This window comes from Anomalospiza imberbis, chromosome 1, assembly GCF_031753505.1.
Source record: "Anomalospiza imberbis isolate Cuckoo-Finch-1a 21T00152 chromosome 1, ASM3175350v1, whole genome shotgun sequence".
NCBI classification, from domain to species: domain Eukaryota; kingdom Metazoa; phylum Chordata; class Aves; order Passeriformes; family Viduidae; genus Anomalospiza; species Anomalospiza imberbis.
Genome location: NC_089681.1, coordinates 89,128,744 through 89,156,712, shown reverse-complemented (window position 1 = coordinate 89,156,712; position 27,969 = coordinate 89,128,744). Strand labels below are relative to the sequence as shown.

Below are 27,969 nucleotides of genomic sequence, written 5' to 3'. Positions count from 1 at the left end.
TATTGATGGTATTTATGTCTCTGGCTAGAAAATTTAGGTTTCCCTTATTATTTATTTCTTTATCTATTTACAGAAATGATTATACCCTTCGAAATCTCAGCCTGTCAGACCATATTATCCCTTTCTCCCCAAATACTGTCCAAGCTAGGTCTCTTTTACCATCTTCCTTGCAGTGACTTTCATCCTAACAGATTATGTTTTATTCATGCCATCACATTTTAAGATGAATAAACACAATTTAGCTGTTTTACTTTGCTACAACATCAAATTTCCTGACTTTTATGTATTTTAAGTTGCATCCACATGGGTCTGCATATATAATTACTTTGTTTTCTTTTTAGATTTAAAAAACCCCAAGGAAAAATGGCGTGCACTTCCCCACCCTTTCACAAAGTGATTATAAATGTACCTATTCATATTAGGTTAACAGCATTTGGTTTGGCTTGGTTTGTATTTAGCAATATATACTAGTTATGAATAATTCTTTTCTATACCAGTAATGCTTTTTCCTAGTCACTACTCCTCCACCTGTATGAGGTAGAGGTGATACTGGAATACTCATTCAAATCAGTGTATATCAATAAGAATGTACAGAAAATGTATAGGGTTCAAATAAATGAAAAAGACCAGAAATTTGAACATTAGTAAACACCCATGAGTGTAGAGATTTGCCACCCATCCAAACTGGTGACGTGAAAGCATGCTGTCAGGTACAGCTTTAACCCAAATGCTAGAGGTCTGTGAGTAGAAAACTGCCCCAAAACCTTCAGCCACCGTCTCTCATGGCCATCAAATGTGCCCACAGATCACGGGCAAGGAATGAATTACAGCATAGTCCCTCAGCAAATGTGCCAAGCTCAACTTAACCTCAACATCACCACAGCCTAAGCTGCAGTTCAACACAAAGCTTGCAGATTGCTGTTCCCAGTGGTGATAAGTTCTTGCCATGCACTTGGGTATAAGCATCACCATTAAAATGTCTAGACGTACTCTGAAGTGTTAAAATTAAGTCCTCCTGTGACTAAACGTAGGAATTAGAACTAAAAACCTGCTTATCAACTCATTTTATTTCCTGTCTGAAGAAGATAGGGAATTTAACCATAGGTGTAAAAAAAAAATTTATAGCTAAGCTAGTGCTTTAATAAATTTCTTCCAGTCAGTGGCTGTGATTTAGATGAGAAGCAGCAAGGAAAATTTGAGCTGTCACACTTGACTTTCAGCTGCCACGAAGAGGCATTGGAGGTTACAGGCTAAGGTTTAATTTATATTCCTCCTTTTGTTACAGGCAGAGATGGTACGTGCTGCTTTCCAAGCGCAGAGATCTTTCTTGCTGTTAGCATCTCAATGTCAAGAGCCTCAAGAGGTAAGGAAAGTGACCTGGAGCTTCAAGAGGCAGTGTACGAAAAAGTCGGTGTTGCCATATGCCATTTGCAGGATGCAAATGATCCTGCATTTGCTTTGTTTGTTCCTTTATTTATACAGTGCACTTGGGGGCTTGCTTTCACTTCTATAAGTATGGTGCTGTAATAATCAGAAAGCCATGGTCTGGGGTTAAGAACCTTTTCTGTACTAATGCATATAAGATCATTGAAGAAAACAAAGGAGCTGTCCACTTTTCATTTGTAAGTGGGATCTGTCTTTCTCTGGAAGCTGGAAGTGCCATGGAATAGAATGGCTATTTGCCAGCCCCCCAGGGATGCTATGTGGTAGACACTGAAGTCAGGGTATAAGCTAGTGAGAGAAAAAAAAATATTAGCACATGCACTCAGTATTCCCAAAACTGAGGTCCAGGTTAGGCCAATTCTGGAAGGAAGGCAAAGCATTTTGTCAAGAAAATGAAAAATAAACTTTTATCAAGTTGATTTATATACTTGTTTCAGTGGGAACTACTTAAATCCTCCCCTCACTAGAAAGCTCAGGGAAGCTGTGGAGTTGTTATGAATCTCATTTGTAGTTTCTAGAAGGCTCAGGGCCAATAGCACTTTATCATTCCTGGGAATAGTAATCAGTTAGCTCTTTTGTGGGACCACCCTTGAACCTTTCTCCTTGGAATATGCAGAGAATGAAGTCTTCCCTTGCACAGTGTCATCATGGCCTTCAGTTCTGCCTTTCTCCACTAGTTTCCTGCTCCAAAGTGCATTAAAATCCATTTTTGCAAATCAGAACTCTCTGCACATGGTATAATTTATTGAAGTTCTGCTGTCACTATTGTTCTTAGAGACACAAATTAGAACTTTTTCTAATCAGAATGTTTTAATGGCAAGGGGACTCAAGGAAAAGGAAAAAAAAAAAAGCCTGTAGCTATTCAGTGGTAGACTTCAGAGTTCCAAGCAAGAAGGGATCAGTTGTTTTTCCAGCTGTCCCTGATCTCCAGGAGTAAAAGTGGGTCATGGCTCACAGAGAAGAGGCAAAATTCCCATTGGTACAGGCCTCGAGCAGTCATTATATTGGCTGTGAATACAATTGCACCCAGTGGCCCACAAAATTCTACATGTTCATAGGTAAAATATTCCCCAGTGACCAGTATCTGGTGGCCCGTAATGTAATCCAATGTTCTGAAGTGTTGGGATTGTCCCAGCTCTGGTACAAGAATAAGCTTTGGGTCCTGGTTTGGCCTCCTGTGCTGACATGCTATCAGTAGGATTTTCTCTGCTTTTCCAGTGAGAATGGCAATGGCAATGGCTTCTCTCTACTCCTACCCTTACAACTTTCTGACCTCAAGTCAGAGGTCAAGTTTGAGATTTTTCAACTGTAAAGTTTAGAAATCTTTATTGAAAAATGTCAAAAAACATGCTAAAAAAACCAAACAACAGAGTAAAGGAAAAATAAATTCTCCAGCAATCTAGAATGATGGTTACAGAAGCATTAAGAAAAGCAGCAAATAATAAAAACCTTGTCATAAACATCACCAGAGCTGGCCATCCATATGTCTTAGTTGCACATTATCAGGCTTGCATAGATTTCTTCAGCTTGTTGAAGTACACTTTTATCATTTAACTATCCTTTAGCACAGAGGAAGTGCCACATGATGTGTGTACACATCATTCCAAAGTTAAAATACCAGGAATATTACAGACTAAAGTTTCTTTTTATCAGTGAGAGCAAACCCAGTCCAGTTACTTAAGTTTTTTTTTTAAAGACTGTTAGCTACACATTTTTATAGACATGAAAACACATATTGTTGTCCATTCTTTTTCTCTTCTTTACATATTTTTTTTTACACAGACACACTCAATTATACTATGGACAGATGTGAAAATAATTGAAGGCTGCCTATTCTTTACAAATTGAATATTTTTTTCCCCACTGCAGAGATTGATGGTTCCAGGCATTAGGTTTTTTATATCTCCATCACAACGAGGAAAAAAATTTCTATTATAATGTCACATTGGTTAAGCATTTTGAAAAAACTAGTAATCACCAGCTAAGGCAGGAGAAGGAAAGAAATAGGCGTCCTGGGCCTGCTCCCCCAGGACCTTATTGCTGTGATGTCTCAGCTCTGGTTGTATTTATAGCCTAGAGCCATGGAGTCAGTGTGGAATCCAAACAGGAAAGCTGATCATTAGTATATCAGAATGCACAGAGTAGAGAAAAGCAAATGAAGATGACAGCATATCTATAAATGCAAGAGAAAAGAGAGTAATTCTGTCATTCAGCTGTCTAGACTGTTTGCTTTATAATGTAAAGCTGTGAATGAGCCAGCGAGTTGCGATTATGGCATAGGAGCTTTGTAGACATTCAGAGACAGCAGTGTGGAGACTGAGGGGATTTACTGAGTTCCTGTCAGGTTGGGATGTCATACATGGTGCCTTAAAAAAAAAAAAAAAAGGGGAGGGGAAATTGAGCTGGAAAAATAAATTAGCTCAGCTCTTGCAGCTTACAAACTAATGAATAAGGAATTCAAACAAAAAGAAAGCTCCTATATCTATGATAATCCTTGAATATATTTGTGCTCAGCAAAGAGAGAAACGTATATAATCAAAAAGTGGTATTTTTTTCTCTCTGAAAATGGTGAAGTCCTAGAATTCGTTTCACTCTTTAATTCATTCTATGAGTCACTAGCAAACATTTTCAAACAGCCAAGATTGCTAAAAGTTGCTTTTGTAGAGTTTTGCTTCTTGTCAATAATGTTATTTTTTTTTCATTTGGAATCTGTTCCAGTGCACAGCCTTTATCATCTGAATATGTGAAAATAGTAGGAGCCAGGAAGGTAATTCCAGCTGGCATACCAATCTAGCATCAACTGCAATAAATTACTTTGCAGAGAGCATGTTCTGTTACTTTTTATGGTCATGTTCTATATTTGTATGTGCAGTGGAAGAGATCACATGACAAAACCACCAGTTGATATTCCTGTTTGTGTATGTCCCAGCTAATGGCTGTTAGATACAGGCTCATTCAGCAAGATGGGATTTTTCAGTCCATCTACTTATTAGAAATTATTATCTGATGCAAAACTTCAAACATTAAAACAAAAAAATGTCTGTTATAAATTGTTTACTACTATAAATAGTATAAGAGAATATATGAGTTTATAAGAGAATGCAGAGAAGATGGGAAAATAAATTAGAATATTGCTGTAATCCGTGAGAAGTTGTTTAAAAAGATATTTTGAGACCATATGTTTGCATGTTGCTTGGGCTATTCAGAAGACAGGTTTTAGCATAAACCTTCATAAAACATTCTCAAACAGTTTGGATTTGATTTTCTATTTCCCACAGTCTAAGCCAAATACAATTCTGACTGAAATGTGGTTTTTATTTCATTGCATAATAATTTTAAAAGTTATTAGTGTTCCTGAGCAAATTTATCTGTTTAACAACTTTTTTTAATTTGCGATCCTGAATACTGATCACTGCTCAAAGTCACTACATTAAATTCTTTGTGAATGGTGACTCATATACTGCCTTCTCTTTATGAGTTGTTATATTTCACTTTAAAAGTTCAAACACTTTAAAGAGTTGTTTGAGGGCTTGAGGAATCCATTGTTCCTGTGCTGAGAACAAATTAATGAGACTATTATTTTTGTGAATCAATATAAGCATATGCAGGATGAGTGTGTTCGTGGTAAGAAGTACTACAAACAGATTTAAATGACAGATGCAGTTCAGACTATAAATGATTACGTAATTTCTCATTAGAGAAGAATGCTGAGTTCATATGACTGCCAAAGCTCATGGATTTATTCCTAACATTGTGCAGACAAACATTCCAATTAAATACCTAGTTTAAATATCCAGATCCTGCACATAGGTGGGAGGAGAGGGGTGGAAAAAAGCGAGAGGTAAAGGAGAGCTTTCCCTTTTTTTCCTAGAAAAGGGAGACCTCACCTCACAGAAACCAAAGAAACTGTATTTGAATTTGGACTTAGAGCCATGAGAACAAGCCCTTCTGTTTTTATTTTTTATAGCCAAGCGAAAAGAAAAAAAAATCTATTGTAGGATTAGAATAGTTGTGGCAAAATCTTTGAATAAAGGACCCATTCTCAGGATTTTTATGTAGAAATCAAAAGATGAAGATTCACAGTTCCCTACTCTCTGTCAGTGTGGGATTGCTCATTTTCTTCTCTTTCTATTTTAAAGTACTTCAATAACAGGACTCCTGGGACTTATTATTCTGCATTCTAGCAGGGTTTGTTTTCTAATTACCCTGACTTGCTTATGTAATTCCATTTCCCCCTACTTTTCCTCATGCTTACTGGGATAACCCTTACTGTTTTCCAAAAATACAAACAGTAGGATACTTCTCACCTTGTTAATTTATTACATTCTTATGCAAAAGAGTTTAGCTGAGTTTTGGTGCCATTCTCTCAGCTCGTTCACTCCTGCTAACCTGCTCCTCTGCGTCTGGAAATAGCTTAAGGAAGAATTTAGTTCAATCCTTTTAAGGTCCTCAGGCCTCAAACTCAGAGAAGGTGCCAAGAGTGACAGGAGCCTGAGAGTCCTGAGCTCGAAAGGGAACCCCTTCCCCCGGTGCTGTTCTCTGAAATCTTGCCAAACTGTTGGCATACTTCTGTTATCTGCAAGCCTACAACTGCATGTGACACGTGGTCACAGCCGCAGGGATGGACCAACAGTTTCCAGTCACAAACCCACTGCAGTGCAGAGGTCACAGGCTCATTTTTGGATATTGTTGCAAGCTCTTACTCTGTTTCACATCCAGATCACCCCTGACAACTGTTACCTCATAATTCTGTCTCAAAATCACTCATCTGCATTTTATCAGCCTCAAATTCATTATCTTTTCAGTTCATAGAATCGTTTAGGTTGGAAAAGATCTTTAAGGTCATCAATCATAAGCCCAGCACTGCCAACTCCACCACTAAACCATGTCTCTAAGCACCACGTTTACACGTCTTTGAAATACCTTCAGGGATGGTGGTTCAACCACTTTCCTGGCCCGGTTGTTCCAGTACTTGACAACACTTTCAGTGAAGAAATTTATCCTAAACTCCAATCTAAACATCCTCTGTTGCATCTTGAGGCCATTTTCTTTTGTCCTGTCAGTTGTTACCTGTATGTAGAAACTGACCCCCACCTCACCACAACTTCCTTTCAGGCAGTGGTAGAGAGCAATAAGGTGTCTCTAAGCCTCCTTTTCTCCAGGCTAAACACCCCCAGGTCCTTAATTGGCCCCTCATACGACTTGCTCTCTAGATCCTTCACGAGCTTCATTGCCCTTCTCTGGACACACTCCAGCCCCTCAGTGTCTTTCTTTTAGTTAACTTCTCTAGGAATCCTTGTCCCATTTCACTTTCTTCACATGTGTTTGCCAAAACACCCAGGTCAATAAAAGGTGGATGCATATGAGATTCACTTCTGCCCCAGGGGCAGTGCACTCAGCAGTAGGAAGGCCTAGAGACAACTAGGAATCATGGGAATGCAGAAAGGCCATGATAAGTGCAGCTTCACCCAGCTTGTACAGAATAGAGGCAGAGATTCTCATCAGTGGCAGCTCTAGACTGACTCACACCAACATCCCCCAGCACAGACTTGCCAGCAATTCACATTCTGTGCAAGAATCAGGCTTCAGTAACCAAAGGTTCCTTGCACTTCTGACCTCCTGTGTACCTGTATACTCTCGATCCTCATTTGACATGCTAAGCAATTCTAGGGATCTGCAAACCTTTACTGGAATTCTGCTGTTTGTAACATAATGTCCAAAAATCACCAGGATAGTTTTCAGTCCCTGTAGCAATGTTCATATTCCAACTGTGCCATGTGAGACCCTACTGAGCTAAGCTGATAGGACACTCCCTCTCCCATTAAGTACCACGTTCTTTATTTCTGCTAAGCACAAATCCAAACTAGTACTCTCGTTTCTCTGTGTTACACAATTCTTTCCTGGGATTTATGCACATAACCTTCTAAAAAGGAAATCACTAGGGGTACAGATGACTGAAAAGCAGGTCTTTTTGATTCACAGGTTAGTTAACTATTTTCTTTTTTCTAATTTTACTTCGGTCTACATCTACATTTGTGATTTCCAAAGTTATGTCAGTTCCAGGACTGCTCAATGAACTGAGCAGTCTTACAGTTTGGCCAAGGATGGAAACCTGCAACATCTAGTATCTCTTTCCTGGAACATGCCCCATGAAAAGTGATTGCTCTTAGCAAAGATTCATAGGATCTCCAATGTTGTGAACAAAGTAACTGTGGCTTAGCAGAATCTCCTTGCTACCTGGAATGCCCTGGACCCCACTGACATGAACTATAATCACAGCAGCAGGATTGAGGAGTAGTACATCAAAAAGTTGAAATCAGTTTATTAGTATAATTGTTCTTGTTGATTAATTGCGGGGTGTTGCCTGTGTTCCTAAAGCAGGAGGATCCTTTCTTGTTGAAAATACTGCCCACAGAATGCTGCAGTGGACAAGAATACAACACACAGAACATTCGAGTCAATTTAAAAACCGGCCAGTCCCAGCCAAAGGCAGTGGGTGTGATTCTGCACTGCTGTAAACTGATGCATGCAGGTTGTATCAGGCCCTGGATTTCTCTACTGGTTAGAAACGATTTGTCTTTCACATTCATATCCACTTGCCTTGCCTCAGAGTTTACATTTAAAAATAAACCCACAAATGACTAAAGTAGTAATTTGTCATGTGGGGGTTACAGTTTGGTATTCCCTGGTTTTTCCCCACAAAGGACAAAACTGCTACAGCTGATATTGGCTGTTAGATTGAGAATTTTTGTGCTCTCTAAGAGGAATAAAAGCCAAATACCAATTAAGTCACTTTGGAAGCACACAAATGTGTCTAAGCTTCTGTGCTGATGAAGCTGACCAGACAGTTATGCAGATTTGTCTCTCTGTGTCATAGTCCTGCTGCTGCACAGCAGAGAGTTGAAGTGGCAAAACCTGTACTGTTGACCAATGCATCAAATACTTGTTATACCACTATGTTGAAGATTTACATTCTAAGAAAACTAGGCCATAATAAATTAATGTAGTTAAGTAGAAAGAGAGGTTTGAACCCTGAAAATACCAGAATACTAGAGGGACATAAATGTAGTGATCTCAGAGAAAAATCTCACTTATGGTCTCTACAACAGTCAGAAAATAGTTGCAGAGAAAACATTGGATTAAGGTGCAGTAGGGTAAAAAATTTATATTTTATATGTACTTAAATAAATAGGTTATTTCTCAGCTGAATATGAACACTGATTCCATCCAGTCTATGAATAAAGAGTTAAAGAAAAAACATAGGCCTTTCTTAAACTGCATACCTACCAAAAAAAAGTACAAACTTAAAGTCTTCTTTACAGATTTTGAAAATACAAAAAAAAAAAAAAAAGGAAATGACAGTTAATCAAAAACTATTTCAGTTCTAGAATCACAGCCATTCATAGCTGAAATGCATCTCACTGGTGATCTTATTCCTGTAGACACAGGATGGGCTTCTGCTCATCAGCTTTAAACTGTCAAGGTAGGAATGTTGTGTAAGGTGTTTTTCTAGGCTCTCTTAACAGTAATGGCCAGCACCTGTAGAGTCCACTTCATCACATCTATTAATGTCTTCTAACATATAGTCATCTAATATCTATTAATACCTGCAAATAATTCCTCAGGGATATTTCTTTCTTCATTTACAGTAAAGGGAAACAAGTCTCAGCTGAGAGCAGATGCTTGCCTGTTAAATTGTTAGAACTGAGTGTGGTGGTTGCTATCCATGACATCTTTCATCTGTTGAAAGGATGAAATGCGGGATGGGACTGTACTAGGCTGTTTGCAGAGATAATGGCTGTGTCTACGTTTAGTGTTTTAGCTCACTGTGGGACTGTATTTCTCCTTCAAATCAGCCCCATTTACTATGTTGTGTTTCACATTATAGAGCAGCTTAAGGTGCAACTTTCTGATGAAGTTAAGTGGAAGATACATTCCCAGGCAGCATCTAAACCACAATTTACAGCTAGTCCCAAATTGCCCCCCCTTGCATGTATACTGTGTATGTTGGAGCCTCAGCACCAACCGTTTTGCTCTGCAGAACCATTCCTATTAGGCTGCACTGCTTGCCAACACATACAAAGACACCTGATTCAGATAAACTCCATGTTTCAAACTTGCCTCTTAAAAATACAAAGTATGATGGAGATTTTATATAAGTATGAAGGAGAAACTAACAGAACTGTACACCATGGAATAAAGGTTGTACTCACGCTGTTCAGGCTGCAGCTGACTGAAAGGAAGGGGCCGTTGATTCCAAATTCTCTGAGTTTTCTGTTGCTACTCCTTTGCCATGCCCTCATTTTGCATAACTTAAAAGGGTATTTATTCTCTTGACATGTTTTTTTCATAATAAGTCAGGTTGATTTAAACACTGTAATAGTGAGTTGAATTGTGAATTGTCATAACATAACATAACTCATCAACATAAAAATCCTTCGGTAAACAATCTCACCCCTCAAAACCATGTAAGATTAGCTTAAAAATACAGAAGATCTTTAAGACTATATTTTTTATTTAGCTGCTGTGTTTTGTGCCTTTATGATTGATGCTGGCAGGTTTCTGGACAACAGTGGTCCTGAGAAAATACCCATTTTCCCAAATTAAAGCTGAGATTTTCAAGTAATCACTGGCTCAAGCAGCCAAAATTTAAGCAAGCCGTTCAGTTTACAGGCAGATTTCAAACAACACAAAACCCAAAACTTTGGCCATTCTCCTGAACTGAGTGTCCCTGTGTGCCAGTCCTATTAAGCCTGTCACCTGGGGAATTTCTTGTGTGGGTAATGCAAATATGTGAAGGAGAAGAAAGTCTGTGTAGTGTGTTCTGTTGGAATACTGCTATTCCAGGCCATTTTATGAGACTGGGCTGAGACTGTTAAGTCTCTGAAGCCAAGGCCTAAGGCAGTTCTTGTTGCATGCTGGAAGTTTTTTGGAACGTTTTGGCTAATCATGGCAATAGCCTTACTACTCTTGATTTTCTAATAAGAATTATAAAATATTATAAGCTGGCTGGTTTCCTAGTTATTTGTGTTTAAAGTGACAAGTTTTAATCATTATTTTAAAAGGAAAAAAGGATACTGGGAATTACTTCTGATATTTGTCAGTTGTGCCCCTGTCGCATTTTTAAGCATTTCAGCAAAACTGATATTGTAATAGGAATGGTGTTTATAAAGAGACTCTTAAATTTCTGTTAAACAACTGTGCTGGGTCTTAAATGACAAGAAATTTTATCTAGCACATGCCAAAGGCATGCTGAAGATTTTTCCAACAGTTCTGATTCATCTTCTGGAATTCAGTTTTCTTAGAGATACAATATAGACAATAATTTTATTAAGTTAGCTGTTTTAATATTCATTGCAATAAAGAGATTATTCTTCTAGAACCCTCAGCACAACTGTTTCTGCATTGTAAAGCCAAACAAGACTGATTACTGCCAGAATTAATAAACCTTTCTATACCCATATGCCATATACACAGTAATTCATCTGCAGTTTAATCACTAACTAAAAATTTAGAACTGAGACAGAACTCAGTTCAGTGATTCCTTGCAGGCTGTGTTCCTGTGTCAAACCCTTACACAGAAACCTGGAATACAAGAAGCTTCCACAAACACGCACATTTTGTGCAGCCATTGCAGAACAGGATGAGTGCAGAGTGTTCTGCTCTGCCAAGACCTCTCACACAGGACAGAGCTGAGCAAAGCCTCAAGCCCACTCTGGTGTCACTGCAGTGCCAAGGGAATGATTACTCTGAGAAACTTTCCTTAGCAATACGTATTTAATCTTCAAAACTTGCACAGGTTCTGTGAAATTAAATAAATCCACTACATTTTTATAAACATTTCTTATAAATATGTAATCTTTAGATAAAGTCCTGTGTTCTGAGGGACAGAAATAATCTCTGTGCCACTGACAGAAGATCCTCAGAAAAGTGGCTGAGAGCTTTTCTAGAAGGAGTAGGAGGAGGTGTGGGTCACTGTATGTCATTCAGAAAAATGTTTGACCTTAATTTTGCCTTCTTATCTATAGAAATCAAAGTATTCTACAAAATAAAACAGCCATGTTAACACCATTTAATATCTAGGAAATCAAAGCATAGAAAGCTAACCCAGCTTTCCTGAAACCTGATGACAGTTTGGTGGGAGAGCTGCAAAGAGAACTCCCATTTAAGGACTCCCACTTCTGGGCACTATCCACTGAAATGTGCTGCCTCCCAGTGCTGTCTAGATATACCAGGCATCTGTGGAGCTGTATTTTTAGGACTGATATTCTCTTTGTCTGGAACTGGGCCATGAAGATTCACAGTAAGCTCAGGACTGTAAATATCCCTCAGACTTTATGGGAGGAAAACTGGCATAATATCAAAGCAGAACAAGCACTTTCTTAAATTTCAGGTTTGTTAACTGCTGTCATAATTGAAAGATTTCCCTGAAAAATAAGAAAATACCCAAGAAAATACCAGCTGCAGCATGTTGTAAACAAGCAAAAATTAGAAAAGAGAATTTCTGCAGACTTTATTATGTTATGGCAACAAGGTCATGTTTTAAGAACTACAAATCATGGGGGTTTCAGGGCTTTTTCAGACTTAATGACTTGTGCTGGTCATTAAGTTATCAGCAAAAAATATTTTCATTTCACAGTAATACTGTAAATATTTGTTTTCTCCCAAGCCATTTTGTTGTAGGGGAAGACCACATATCCCCTTGTATTTCCAATGTATAGGCCTTTCTCAGAATTACTCTACCACTAAAATGTTCATGCTCTGTAGGTGGATCAAAATACTTTTCAAAGTGCACAACCTCTTTTTGACATGTTTTTGAAGTGCCTTTGACCTTTGTTGATCCATAGCAAACATGCTTATTCTAAGGTGACATAAAATTCTCTAATGCTGAAGTCTTCTGGAAAGGTGAAAAGAAAAACCTTAAGATGACAGAGATCATGCAGGACATATGTGCCCATCATTTTGTGTGTGTCATGGCAGTCCTCAAGATCATGAGGATTAGTTGTCTCCAACAAGCACATCACAAATAGTCCTGGAAAAGGTGAGAAAAATTGCAGAGTTCTGCTACATCCTGAATGATTTCCAAGTGTAGTGCCAGGGAGAATCAGAATAGTGCACTGTCTTTTGTGGGACACTGGTGAGCATACTATGGTGAGGTTTGGTGAGCGTGCTTGTGCAATATTATAAGGTTGTTTTAGATGTTGGTGAACCCAATGGGAAGAATGATGATGTCTGACTTATTTCAGAAGGCTGAATGAATTCTTTATTATAATTATGCTATGATACATTAATATACTATATAAAAGAGGATACTAAAAACTACATGCTACTCTCTCTAACTATCTTATCTAACTCACTCACAACTCCTGACCCTGTTCTCCAGAATCCAGACAGGTGGATCTCATTGGCCATCAGGCCCAAACAATCCACTGTGATTCAACCAGGCATTCGCTCTAGGTAAACAATTCTCCAAACACATTCCACAAGAGAAAAACAAGGAGCAGAAATAGAAATTGTTTTCTCTTTCACTTCTCTCTGTGCACCTTTATAAAAATCCTGAGAGAGAGAGAAATGTGCTTGCCACATAGGGTTGCAATGTACAGCAGTTGTTTTGCCTGTAAACTGATGACTCCATGTCCCTCAATCTGCTCTTTTCTGAGTGGAAGAATTCTTCCCAGTGAATTAGTACTGTAAATTAGTTTTTCTGAGACACTGGACCAGTGTGATTAGCATTCACTTTGCACAGAAAAGAGCTTGGATAGCTTCTGCATTCATTTTGCTTTTCTCTTCGCTCCAGACACTATTCCTTCCACTCAGCAGTCATTCCCTTGGATACCATTTGTTTCTGATTAACCCAGGAGAACTTCCCCAAACCATGGCTTGCAGGCAGCATATTTCCCATGAAATCCTCCCTCATTACTTGCAGCCAAAACATTAAATGTACCAAGAAGGAAAGGTAAAATTGATCTTGCCTACAGTGTGTTACTTTCTCAGTCTTGTTGCCAGATGATAACAGGCAACTAACAAGTAGTTTGTGTTTCTTGGGAAAAACAACTTGGTTAATAACATGAAAAACTCAAGCATCTGAAGAAGTTCCAGAGATACCAGATGAAAATCACAATCATTCTGCTAACTCTGAGCTATGGGGTTGATATGGGTCTTAATCTGGGCAGTATGTGAAAATGTTGCTAGTGCTGAGAACAATTTTTACTACAACACGTTATTAATACTTAATGTCTGTGCATTTTATCACTGTGACTATAGGAGGGTAATTAAACTGTTGCTGTAATGTAGAAATTTATGATGACCTTTCTTTATGGATGTTAAATCAGTAGGCAAGGAGGACAGTATTAAACCACATGGTGCTTTTGGACCACCCACTGTTAATAGAAGTCTCCTTTTCTTTTTTCTTTTTTCCTTTCCCTTTTCCTTTTCCCTCTCCTCTCCTCTCCTCTCCTCTCCTCTCCTCTCCTCTCCTCTCCTCTCCTCTCCTCTCCTCTCCTCTCCTCTCCTCTCCTCTCCTCTCCTCTCCTCTCCTCTCCTCTCCTCTCCTCTCCTCTCCTCTCCTCTCCTCTCCTCTCCTCTCCTCTCCTCTCCTCTCCTCTCCTCTCCTCTCCCCTCTTCCCTTTTTTCAGAATGAGGTGGCTATGCTTCTCAAGCCAATATCAGAGAAGATTCAGGAAATCCAGAACTTCAGAGAAAGGAACAGAGGAAGTAAAATGTTCAACCACCTCTCAGCTGTCAGTGAAAGCATCCCTGCCCTTGGGTGGATAGCAGTGGTGAGTGACACACGGTATGGTTGGGAGGGCTGTTAATAAGCTTCTGGATGGTGCAGCCCAGGATAGTTCCAAATGCAGTCTCATCTATATAGTTCTTCAGTCTACTACACCCAAGAAGGTAATAAACCTAGTATGTCAGGGGAGGTGTCTGACTAATGTTTTACTTCCTTTCTCCTTCTGTTGTTTCCTGCTACCATGGGGTGATGGTCCTAGTCTCCTAAACCAGGCCCTTATGTCAAGGAGATGAATGATGCTGCTACCTTTTATACTAACAGGGTATTAAAGGACTACAAGAACAGGTATGTTGCCAAGCTCCAGTATCGACTAGCCAGAGAACAGAGCATTAACCATACCAGCAGGGTTCACAGTGCTATCACGGGAAGTATTTTGTAAACTAAAAAGCATTTGATGAAACCTTCTTGCAGTAGTATAGTTTCCCCTCCTCACCTCTGACCTGCAGCATGCTGCAGTGAGAATGGCAGCAGCATTAGCAGTGCTGGTTTTCACTCTCTGCGCATTTTAAGATTATTTTTAATTTTTCTGGCATTTCAGCATCATGGAGCTTATATGCAAACGCCTATTTACATAACAAGGTGTGGCTAGCTGGCTGCTGCGCATCCTCCTCTCATTTGTGCTCTCATACTGTTGCTGTTCTTGCTCTTGGCTTGAAAATATGTATTTACATGGTAGATTATATATACAGATTCAAATTCCATAGTTCCTAATTTGATTTTTCTCTGTACCACTTCACTATTCTCAAAGAGCACAAGGAATACACAAAAAAGTTCCATGAATGATATCTGTGAACTGATGGAGAAAGGATGCCCGCTTTGAAAAGTCATGTATACATCCTGTTGACTTGATGCTTTTGAAGGCCAGATTTTGGCTCTTGATTTTTATATCCCAATGAAGAATGATACTTGCTATTGAATTTTTCCTCTTTAGTGAGGAAAAGGTTTTAAATATTAAAACCTTTCACATGTATTTATGTTTCTTGTATACATATAAATATAAATTATATGCTATATATAGTATGTTATTTTATATATATTATATATTATATCTTATTCTTAAAGCCTGAGTTTACCTACTGAAGGTAGTAACTGATGCAGGGGTAACTGATGATTTTTACAATGTAGCACCAGTATTTACACTGGAGAAAAAAAATGTCTCCTGTAATGGTATAAATGGAGTACATTATTTAGGTATTCTTCCTTTAATGAGGAATTCTTTCATGTTTTTCACTTTATCAGACCACAGTGTCTTCCAAAGTATGGAAGGCCTTGACTTCAGTAGGCTTTGGATTAAACCTGTTGACCCAGGTCCTCCACATTATTAAGGATAAAATTCCAAAGGAAATAAATAGAAGATAGACACACAAATCCTTGTAAGCCATCACTATTCACTAATAATTTGTTATAACTATGGACTTCATCTTAGAAGCAGTTTCTCTCTCCATATTTCCTGGTTTCATTTATGAGTCTCATTGAAGGAATAATGATAAAGATTCTAAAGCCAACTTGTGACTTGTACTTTAAAAATTCTTCATGTATAAATATTTTAGTCTGATGACTGTAACATGACCCAGTATTGCCCTGGCCACATTGAAACATGGCAGCCAGGATATCTTACAGAATCCATGGATATTTAATTTTCTAAAGTTCAGCACCCTGAAACTTTGTCTGGGTACCTGCTGCACAGCTCAATGTGCCTTTAGTGCTTTTTCAGTGGACTTTGAGCCTGAGAAGAATGGTGACACACACTTCTAGCAGGAAGCACTCTCTGCTAGAGGCATCCTTTGCTCATGTTTGTCCTCTAGAAGGATCTAGATCTTTCCAATGTAGTAGCTTCAGTCTTTGCAGCACTGGGCTGGTTGGCTACCTGCTAACTGTTTTGTCCATGGCTTTAAGGCAGTCATTGGGTTTTACCTGCTTTAAGCAAGAGCAGCACTTCTGTCTGTTTTTAAGTACATTCACACATAAATATTGCCTCTGTTTCTACAGTGACACACGCCATGTTGATTGGGTGAAGTCATATCTGAACATTTGGTCTGAGCTTCAAGCTTATATCAAAGAGCATCACACCACAGGTCTCACCTGGAGTAAAACTGTAAGTACTTTTTCTTTCTTCAAGAAGAACCATAAAAAGCCAGTAACCTGTTTGTCTTTTAATGTGGGTCATTAGCTCAGGAAAAATAAATATCTATGCCAGGAACAGAAGTCACGGTCCATGGATTTCCCAACCAAGCCAGTAAACGTTTGAAATATAGTTTGAGATGTTCAGGCTATTGTGGTACAGGTTTGGAGGAAGAAAAAATAATTACTTGGGATTATTATAGCCATAATCCTCATCTGCAGTTGGTAAAGAGAGGCAGACACAGTTCTCCGTGCCTGTAGAAGGTAGGAACAAGTCAAAATGCAAAAAACTGAAGGACATGTCAGACTAAAGGAAAACTGAGGGAGCATGTCATGGAAAGAAGAAGGATGGTGGGAAGAATCTGAACAAAGACAGATTTAATAACAGGGAAGATAAAGACAAGGGATACATAACTTCATAGATGGATAGCTTTATAAAATTATTATTTTTGACATACAAAAATAGCTTCTGGAAACAGAGTAAATTTAACTGCATACCTAATTATTTATGCTCCTTATATAACCTGCTTCTGTGTGTTACATCTGAGATAATAGCAATGAATATTTTTCTCTAAGAGAGGTATAAATATGAAAAATTAATTTTGTGTTGGGTATAAATGTGAGAGTTTATATCCACCGTCTACATTGATACGGTGTTCTATTTTACTTTAATAATGTGCTCATGTTTATTACCAGATTAGGATAACTGCTGAAATATATTTAAAAAGTAATCAGCCTACTCTTTACTGATACCATCTCCTAAACCTACCATATACTTGCACATGCAGTCTTTCACACCAAATTTATAATTTCTTAGGTGTACACAAATACCATTATTTTTAAGTGAATGAGTACTCAGAGGACTAATACAGGTCACCATTTAGTTCTCAAAACTAACAATTTTAAACACTTGGGAACATAGGGAAGTGAAGTAGAACTTTCAGATTAATGGCCTTCCAATCGAAACCATTCTATGATTCTGTGAAATGTAGCTTAACATGGAATAAGAGCTGCAAGACCCTTCCTGTGAAGACAGGCCAAGAGAGTTGGGATTTTTTCAGCCTGGAGAAGAGAAAGGTTTGTAGAGATCTTTTTGCGACCTTGCAATATATAAATTGGGCTTGTGAGAAAGACATTACCAAGGCTTGTAATGACAGGACAGGACAGGGGGCAATAGTTTTAAATTTAAAGACTGAATATAAAGAAGAAATTCTTTATTTTGAGGGTGATGAGACACTGAACAGGTTGCCCAAAGAAGCTGTGGATGCCCCATCCCTGGAAGTGTTCAAGGCCAGGTTGGGTGGGACTCTGATCCACGTGGTCTGTGAAGGGTGTACTTGCCCATGGCACAGGGCTGGAACTAGATAATCTTCAAGGTCCCTTCCAATCCAAACCTTTCCCTGATTCTATGATACCTGGAAAAGTTGCTTTCTCTCCCCCTCAATGGAAGTTGTAACCATGTAGGAGAATGTAGGTTACTTGTGCTCAGCAACAGACTGCAGCTTTCTCTTCATATCCTTCATGAGACATCGTACAAGGCCTTTCAGTTCTCAAGTATTTGAGTGCAAGTTCAAACACGGGAGAGAGCCGTGATCTGCATGTACATCTTAGTCTGAAGCAATGCAAAAATGTTCGAACGTGATAAATTAGATGACTCTAATTATTAGCTACATTTTAGGTTTCTATAGTAAAATTTAAATATTAAACATGATTCCTTTCTTTAGTACAAAATTTCACACTTGGTACATCCTGCCCTGTTATGATCAGTTAATGTGAGAAGACCTAATGATTTTTAAATTATTGTTACATAAGGAAAAGGAATTGTAATACCCCATTAGCTGAATTAGCCTGAGAATCTGGGACAAAATTCCTTCTGTTAATACAGAAAAAGAATAATCTTGACCTTTAATAGAACTTCACAAATATGGAAATAGTGTTATAAGGTAAAGGTTTGTTACAGCCATTTGATTAAACAGGAGGAGCTCACAGTGCTGGTGAGTACTGGTAGCCTTACTCAGAAGGGTAGCTGTTGCAGATTATGTTTGACTGATCCTAAAACCAGTACCTCAGCCATTGTGCCTTTATATTTCTCTGTCTTCAGCTGTCCAAGAAATTGCTGAAATCTAGGTGTGAGTTGTTTATTTATATTAAGCATAGTTTCCTGCCAACAGTGTTCATTCCATCATGAGTGATGAGCCCATGACTGCATGTGAAGTACTGATTTCACTTCACTTTGGATATTACTCATATCTGGAAGTTGTCTTGGAAGTATGCTTCATTTAAATGATTCTTTATGTGATACGAGTCTGAAAAATTAAATTGTAGACTCATTTTTATGGATTTATAGTTTTTCAAGTTTTACTAAATGTGTGTATAAGAAAATTAGAATCCAGTAAGTTAGCAGGTTCTTTAAATCGCTTAAATGTTATTTAAATATTTCTATGAAGCTTGGTAACAAATACATTCCGGAAAGTAATGAGTTGCTCAAGTGATAATTTCATTTTTGTTATACATATTAAAATGTATAACAATGAGAATGGAAGTCACAGATTCACATTGTGTGAAGTTAAGCATAAAGGTCTGCGGAATCAGGGTCTAGACAAAAAATGTGATATATATAAAGGCTGTAGATATATTCCAGACACAGTTGTTAATCATTGCACACAGCAGCTTCCACTTACATGCATAAAAGGAAAAAAGGAAAAAGCAGCAGTTTGGCAAGGTGTTAACAAAGTGGAACATTTATGAAAGGTAGACATTGGTGTAAGAAAGGTATTTTATTATAGAGGGAGAGAGAAAGAGAGAAATCTCTTGGGGCATATAAGTACAGATTTCAAAGTGTATTATACCAATAATTTACCCTTCATGTCTGCAAAAGTCAACAAAGCAATGCATGAAGTTTCTATAAAAAGCTCTTAAGTAGCACATTTGGATATTTCTAACGAGAGTGAAGAGTCAGGAAGAATATTAACTACTTCCTCTCTCCCAGCTGTATTGTTAGTGCTTGAACTCCAATACAACCCCAGGAGCATAAGCTTAGATCAGAGGATTTCCTATGCTTGGGTTTCCAAAAAGGGGACAGGATATTTGAGTTGGCGCTTGGCCCCTTAAGCTATGGGTGCTGTATACTGTGGTGTGCACATTTGTGTCCGTGCAATATCCCAAAGCTGTGCCAATTCCAGCCCCCCATACCCTTCCATCAAGCTGCACAGGGCAGCTGCAGCCAGCCTTGGGACAGATCACTAGTACATACAGGAAAATGTTCCTGGCTCTGGCAGCAGGCACACAGGCAGATACTTCAGAGGAAAGAGAAAGAAATGTCTGAATAAATTAGAAGACAGACACACAAACAGGTGCAAAGGGTTAAAATAATGTCCAAGCAGTCACATCTGACAATAACAGTTATCTCTTACCTGCTTTATAAAAAGTTTGTGATAAAAACAGATATTCATGGATTTTTGGATCTAACACAGTTCTGTCTTATGTTGATTCTGCCAAGATGTGAGACAATATTTTACTTATTAAGGACACCCTGTTGAAAGGTGTGTGACTGTGTGAGGAGAAAGCCAAGGAAATAGTGAAGAATATAGTGTATTTAAGAATACGCTTAGAAGGAAATAGTGTGGTTAAGGACCTTTAGACTTTTGTGCATCTGAACCTTTTTTGCTCCTCATATGGAATGGTGGTACAGAACCGGACTGGACTGTGTAAATTGGCATTTCAAGGCCGATGGATGGTTAGGATATTTGATGGTACTCTGCTCATAGAACAAAAGTACATATCTAATGTATGTTTGTGAGCAGGATTGTCCCAGAGAGTAAAAAGTTCTATGTATTTTCAACAAAATCTAAAATAGTCATTTTCATTCGTTGATTGTGCCTATGGCAGAGAAAATATGCTTGTCAGTGCAAGTCAGATGGATCTACAGTATTTCCTTAAAAGTGTAATTTTGTAGTTCATTATATTGGATGTAAAGTGACCTCCTGCCTCCTACACCCTGTACTGAGTGGCCATTTACTGTACTCACTACATCTCAATTTAGGCATCTTGACAATGGGGACAATAAGCAATTACCAGCCTAATGGAGATTTGTTTTAATTTGCTACCAGATATGACATTCTTAGATGTCAGTGAGTCTTTGGAAAAAGCCATTGTTACAATGAAGTATTATAAGTGCCCACGGTAGCATTTTACCTATGAAGTAATTGTCATTTTTGCTTGCTACATTTTGCTTTGCTTTCTGTCTTTAACAAGCAATCCACAGCTGTAATAGTGACCTGTCCTTTTTCAGTTCTTTCTGATAAAGAGCAAGTGCCTTTTTTTCCTTTTTATTTTCTTAAGAAGGGATTCTCTTAAAGAACAGCATTCTGTTCTTTCTACCCTCCACTTCTTTTTGGTGATGCAAATAAATGAACAGCTGTAATATAAGCTCACAAGAATGCTTAATGAAAAGTTTGTTTGCTACAGGCCTGCATGAGTAATCTGGGGGAAGTGAATCTTCTGCTCCTATTTCTGCAAGTTAACCTTGCAGCAAGAAAACAACCAGTAATAATAAGACTGCTGTAGTTCTCCATATCTCAAATAAGTGTTAATACACAATTTTTTCTCAAAGATAATTATCTTGATTGTTTCAGTTGCAGGTGGATCTGTACTTAATATTTTGTTCTTTGTATACAATAGTAATTTAGGATAGATTTTACCAGCAGAATACAGAATTTCACTCAAGTAATGAGTGAAATCCTCTCCTCCTTTACAAATCAAAACAACTTAGGATAAAGTCTGCACATCTTTAAAAGCAGTTGAGATTTATTTAAATCCTGTTTCTATTGAAGCCAGTATCTTTAAATCTTTTTTTTTCCTGAAAGAGCATTTTTAAAAACATTTATTACTCCTTAGATAGTACTCTAAAACATTTTTTAAAACCTGAAGTTCTCCACAAGCTCCACACTGAGAAGTACCATCATAATTCCTACATTAGCCTTATTGAATGCAATTATCCTAGTTGCAGTGCAGACTTGGGCATTTTATTCTAGTCTAAAATAATTACCTCCAGACATTTTCTTATAAATTGGCCCTGCCTCTCTCCTGTTCTATCAAAACATTTTCCTGTAATACATCATCTCTGTACATATTGACGTGAACAAGCTGCAAAAGACCAACTTCTGCAGGCAAAAGCCTCCTATTATATGTCCAGTATCTCTTCTATGCTGTGTTTAGTTTGACCTACTTATCAAGCAGCCATCGTCTGAGCCACTTCACTAAAGCTAAAGGTCAAAACTGTAGTGCCAAATTCCAGCCACAGCCATGACTGCAATCCCAGAGGCCTTATTCAAATAGAAGTAAGGGCAGCATAGATATACCAGTTTAGATGCCTGTATCTTGGATAAGACATAGACATTTCCACAGTGCTCAGTTTTTCTCAGTGATAACTTTTTCTGTATACCTTCCATTCCTTTCTCTATCCTTCCCCATCCCTATTCCCTATTCTCTTGTATTTCTTTGTTGAAAAAATTGCATCCTTTACTTGCAACTATTTCTTTCTCAGAGAATAGGCAGTGTTCTGGTTTTTGGTACAGGATCAATTAAAAAACTGGCTATCCTGGCACCTCTGCAATAGTAGAGTAGTCACCTCTTTGGTGGAGACTGCATAAATCACATCCCTGTCCCTTTAAAAGAAAGTATTTTTACTCTCTTATTCCAACAGTGGCTGAAAATATTTGTCTTTACTGTATATCAATTGTATTCTCTTAACCTTGACCAAGCACCATTCAGACATTAAGATATGTTAAGAGAAAACCTGGGTGAGGCATGCAGCCTATTCCAGTGGAAAAGGGAGAAGAAGTACAAAATTGAAAGTATGAAAAATAGAGAGAAAAGGAAAGGTACATCTATTAAAACTTTACTATCTTGCTAAAGGGATTGGTCTTTTTAACCAATTTTTTCCATAAGTAAACAATGGTTGAATCTGCCTGTTGAAGCACATTACTTGTTGGCAATTACATTATCATACAGTCCTCAAGTGATTTAGAAGACCATGGCTGTATAAAACATTTCTGGTTGGGTAACTCTGAATATGTAAGCATCATTTTAAATCCTGAACAGGTGATGAATGGCAAAAGTATATTACAGGGGGCTGCAAAGCTTGAAAACTCTGCAGATAAATAATTCTGCTGAGACACAGTAACAAGAAAAGAACCTAACCTGGTTTTTGTTGTTTTGTGTTTTAATTGACAAAATTACAGGTGCTGTAAGTCAGCTGTTTCATCCGGTAAATTGCAGTTCTCTGGGCAGCATAACTCCTTGCAGACAGGTGGCTTAAATAGAGTAGGTAATGGAACTGTTGTGCTAAGCTACTTTTACACAAAAAACACCTTAACAAGAGCTCTGTGCCTCTGAGTCACAGTCCACCTGTTCCCAGAGGTTGATATGTGATATTTTGAGCTTCACAATTCTTGTATTTGGCAGTGAATATGTATGGAAAGAACAGTACAGAATTCTATAGTAATTCTAGGTGTGAAACTAGGATTACTAAAAAGGGGGAGAAAACAGGGATATCCTTCCTTTTTTTTGGAGTGGGGGGAGTGGAAAGAATGTATTCCCCATTAGGATTCCTGTTTGTCTGCTGCCATGAAAAGAAGGCTTTTCAGTAAATTAAGTGAGGGATTTCATTATGTCTCTCTAAGCCACCTGTTGCTTCAGCTGCAAATAGATACTTACCTGTTAATAGGAATGACCAATGAAATAGGTACTATATATCATACACACGCAGATATCATTTATTTAAATGCATTACATAGATGCATATAATCTTCTGGCTCAGAGGAAAATCAACCATTGCACTACTAGAAATGCATTGTTCACATTCTCCACAGCAGGTTCCCAGCACAAGAACTTTGTTCCCCTCAGTGTCTGTGCTGCACTGTGTCAGCCGAAAGCTGGATAAACACAGAGGAACATTGCGGGTGTTTGTACAGGGTCTGGTACATAAGCCCCTCATATCCCCAGAGATAGGAGCCTCTGATTGGGGCTCCTTGCTGCTGCAGTTCTACAAATATAGTAACAGTGACATGGAAGGCTAACCCAGGGAGCTGTTCAGCAAGAATAGCTCAGGAAATAGTAACATCTGCGATAAGACATAAAAAGAAATTCTTACTGCCTCTCAGTAGCTGGGTTCAGACCTGAAAACATGTCAAGCTGCATATGGCCACTGAAAATTAGTGACAGTATGTCATCCAGAGCACTTGTGTTACATATGAGCAGCATTTTATTTCTCTAACAAGATTGGCTTTGCCCTGTGCTCCAGGGGAAGGAAGCCTTTAGGAGAAATGTGCTTAACAAGGCCCAGCTTCTCAAAAGCAAAGGGCTTCACTCAGCTCTACTGTAATTTCAAGGGAATTAAATGAGAATTTCAACCAGGCAGCTATCTCAACATAAACGATCATTTCTTTCTTCCAGCGAGCCAGTTAGATGAGAAAAAGAAGTGTATGTCACCCTTCTGTGAGTTGTACAAGATGAAGGTAGAAATATAACGTACTTTGAAGCTGTACCACAATCCTGCAAACCCTTGCACAGTGACATTTATCAGACCCAGCGCTGTGAGCAGCATCAGACACTGTCGCTAAAGGAAGCTTCTCTGCCGCAGTCAATGGGAGGTGCTTGGGCCTCTCTGCAGATAGCTTGGGGTTGTCCAGAAAGGAGCAAACCCTGACCCATTCCTGTCACCCCATTTAGCTGAAGACAGCCCTGAGGGGAAATTTCTGGAATGTTTTATCCCCTACAGAACTCTTAGTACATGGTCACAGGGCCTGCATCTCCTGTTCCTGATAGGATGTTACTCAGAGAATTACATGTTCCTCCATTTCAAAAAGCTCCAGTAACACCAAAGCACATCAGGTTCACTATGATGCAAAACTAACAGGTTAAAAGTTACAGCTTACTTTTGTGTTACATTTTCAGAAAGTAAGGACAACTCTATCTGTTCCCCTGATAATTCTCACTAGGGGCATATTTGTAAATGATGGAAAAATAACCACATGAACATGTTAATGGGAGCAGTCAGCTATCAGTATAACTTGACGTGGTGTCTGCAGACACCACAGCACTGAGAACAGCAGCTGTTGCCGAGGCAAACAGCTGAAATAAAAGAGGAAGAAAGGCAGCTTGCAAACAACCGCCTTCACTGGTCTAAATGGCTCCTAATACTTTTTATTAAAGACACACTCTTGTTAACATCTGCGTGAAGTTAATCTGAAGAGTTGTTTGCAAATAGCAAAGCTGCTAAGCACCTGCTGTTTTAGGATAGATGAACTTTTGTGGGCATGTAACATGCTATTTTATTCCCAGCAGCTCTCACAAACACCACCCTGTACAGAACAGAAATGAATGGACTTTGTGAAGGGAACTTTTGTTGAAATTGGATAGGACTATACACAAGTATTACCAAATACCAGAACAGTTTAAGAGCCTGGTTCAGAAATATTCTAGAGCCTGAGGGTGTAAGTTGTCTTAGAAGAGGAACTGAGGAAAGAAAACTAATTGCCGGTGACTGAGGTTGGTAACTTGAAGGTTCATTTATTAATAGATGTCAAAATGAATTTAAATAAAATCATCCTGGAAGTACTTCACTTGGCTGATTTTTAAGTTGCCCTTTACATCAGTGTGTCTGAGTGCAGCGCAGGTCCCATCTTCCTGGCATGCAGGAAATGCAAGAAGTGAAATGTGTATTCTGCATTTCCAGTTCACTTTTGCACTTTCTGCCCCCTTTTGAGAGTTTCCCTGAGCCACTCTCCCATAAAGAATTTCACCTCATTTGAGTTTTGTTTGATTTCAGTTAGGTACATTAAAATGGCAAAGAAAAGAAGACTGTAGCCAGGGTTAGACTGTACCCTTCTTCCCAGCAGGTCTGTGCACCCTCTCATTAGTGAGACTTGTCTGTCTTTTCCGTGCCATTTTATTTCAATGGGAGATGGTCCTACTGGAGGAGTCTACAGAGCAGTAGATGCAGATGGGAGCAGTTAAACCAGGTACTTTAAAGACCTTTTTTCCTGTGATTTGTCTTTCAATTTTGCCTGGCCTAATTTATTATTAAAATTGTTTGCCGTTTCCAGAATGGCCCTAGATGTTGAAAATAGCATGCTACAATATCAGTTAGCTTGTATAGCTGTAACTCAGGTCTTAAACTAGACAAGATTTTCCATGCAGGAGAAAAGCTCCAGGGTTCAGTCTGTCTTTTATTTCTGTGACTGCACAAAATTAAGAGGAAAAGTGGGAAGGGTGACAGAACCTCAAGTGTCTTTACCTTGTGATAGCTTCTATGTTCTTAATTAGATCTAACTCAAAATCTTTTGTGCTCAGTGGAGATAACCACTGACTTTGGTGGAGGGACCAGGCTTGTAAAGAAAAGAAGAGACAGATGGTCAGCATGAGTGCAATGAGTACATTTTTTTCTTACTTTTGAAACCCACTTAAAAGGACTAGAATGTCTTAGCTGCTCAGGTCAAGAATTAAGATTTTTGAGTAGACTTGTTTTTTCATCAGTACTGCTCTAAAAGGAAAAAAGCTCCTAGTTTCCCAGATTCTTTCCTATATCTTCTCTTTCTTGAAAATAAATATGACAACAATCTCCAGTCATACAAAACCATGTCCAGACTTCACTGATGTGTTTAAAATCCTTCCTTTTATCTGTACTTTGACAAGGAAGTTCTTTCAGAGTTCTGGGAGAGAGATGACCCCCTCCCACAGACAAACCCTTCTGAGTTTTACTTTCATCTCATTACTTGGATATTCCCATACTTTAGTTGCCATTTGGGACACTACCTTTGATACACAACTCAGCAGAATTATTTTAGCCCAGAGTGTCCTGCATTGGTCTGTGATGGCCTTGAGTTTGACACTTGAAGCAAAGAGACTGCCAGAGTGACCTACCTGTGTTATATGCAGAATACCCAGATAGCTTCCAGATTTTCTTTCTCTAATGCACCTTTGCAGCCTTTGCACGGTTTAGATGGTGTTAATTCCAAGTGGATGTGTGAGTCTTACACAAGTTTCTGGAATCACAGCACTGTATTGATAGGCAGGTGGAAGTAGGAGGTATTTTTGAGGAATCAGATGTCAGTCTGGAATTTGGCAAGCAGATTTTCATCTCAGACTAAAAGTTATTAACCACTACCACGGCTGCTATTAATTGCCTTTCATAAAACATACATAATTCATAACTGCATGTTCACACTGTGAATGGTGAGTGCCATTTCTGAGTATCTGAGTGTTTTAAAAAGCCCTGCAAAATGCAATGTTCATAATTCTGGATAACCAGGGCATAGTGGATTCAGTTGCTATGGTTGCAGGCAACAGAAGGGGAAGATCTGTATTGCACCTCAGGCAGCAGTAACTGATTGTACCACTAAATCCACTTACATTCTTTTTTTTTTTTAATTACAATAATTCACAGTTCTGCTGACTCTGCTGCATGTAACTTCACTGGCATTAGGAGAGGCAGGGAACGGGCACTATAAATTGAGGGTCCAGTGAAGAAGTTGTCACCAGCCTAAAACACTGACCTATAATAAGGAAGTATGTAAGCAGAAGCTCTGAGTTAAATGTGTCCATGCAACAATGGAATGTCTCTAAAAGCAGTCGACTTTAGTCCCAGTATATCTTGATAATAAATTATAATTGGTTCCAAAAAGAGAATCATCTCATTTGTTTACATTTGATCAAAAAGATTTAATAATAAGAAGAGAGCTTATTCCCTTAGGAGATCTGGACTTTTATTTTGTTTTTAAAGTATGTCTGAAGACTAAGTAAAAATAGAGCATGTGGATCTCAGCCCTTTTCCTGTTATCAGTTTGGATTAGAGTCCAGAACAAGTTTTACTTTTTAAAGAACAGCTGTAGTTTCCATTCCTGTGAGATGCATGAACCAGATCAATGTTTCAGTTTAGTGGAAAGCAGAAAGATTAGTACCATAAATGGTTAAAAATATCCTCAGAGGCCAGCTAAGCAATATCTGTTTCCAGGATGGATTACCAGGGGTGCACTAACAACCTGTATCTCTTAACAAAGGTAGCCAGTTAGAGGAGTTGTGACTCCATAAGTCACTGTAATTTTCCCATTGTATCTGCCCACATGCTGATATTTGCTGCTGCAATGCACAGTATCTCTGTATCTAGCTGAACTCATCAGAACCAATCTATTTTTCTCAATAGTTCTGTTAAAAGTTCCTTCTGTGCTGCAGAGAGGTAGGATCAGAGTGACACTCAGTGGCAGGATAGTAAAAGTGATTCTCAAATTGTCTCTAACATCTATTATTAGGATATTAGGCTATTCTTATAAAATTTTAGTCAGATTATTAGTATTTTCTGTCTTTTTGATAATATTCTATGTAAGAATTGTAATTCAGACTAAAATATGTGCTTTTGATTATGCAAACTGAAAGATTGTGTTACTTACTTTGCCAAGGCCCCTTTCACTCCTAACTTGTGTGCTGTGATCTCCTGCAACTGAAAAAAGAAGGAAAAAAGAATTTAAGAAATTGAACTAAAAACTCAGAAATTGAATTTCAGAATCAAGAGACGTGAATCACCATAGTTTTATATTCTGTGGTATTTGAATCTT

The 27,969-nt window shown here is 38.4% G+C and overlaps 1 protein-coding gene and 1 long non-coding RNA gene across 3 annotated transcripts in view; one reads left to right on the top strand and one right to left on the bottom strand.

Moving 5' to 3' along the window:
- The window catches only part of CAP2 (cyclase associated actin cytoskeleton regulatory protein 2), a 68,729-nt gene that overhangs the window by 31,557 nt on the left and 9,203 nt on the right, over window positions 1-27,969 (top strand). For both annotated transcript variants that reach the window (XM_068199565.1, XM_068199564.1), the window contains 4 exons: window positions 1,286-1,363; window positions 14,079-14,222; window positions 14,436-14,521; window positions 16,226-16,331. In XM_068199565.1, the coding sequence (XP_068055666.1) occupies window positions 1,286-1,363; window positions 14,079-14,222; window positions 14,436-14,521; window positions 16,226-16,331 (414 nt within the window). The remainder of the gene's footprint in view (window positions 1-1,285; window positions 1,364-14,078; window positions 14,223-14,435; window positions 14,522-16,225; window positions 16,332-27,969) is intronic.
- On the bottom strand, window positions 16,375-27,850 carry LOC137479234 (uncharacterized). Its single transcript, XR_011002073.1, has 2 exons — window positions 27,805-27,850; window positions 16,375-16,612 (listed from the first exon to the last, which is right to left on the bottom strand). It is a non-coding gene; the product is annotated as an uncharacterized lncRNA (long non-coding RNA).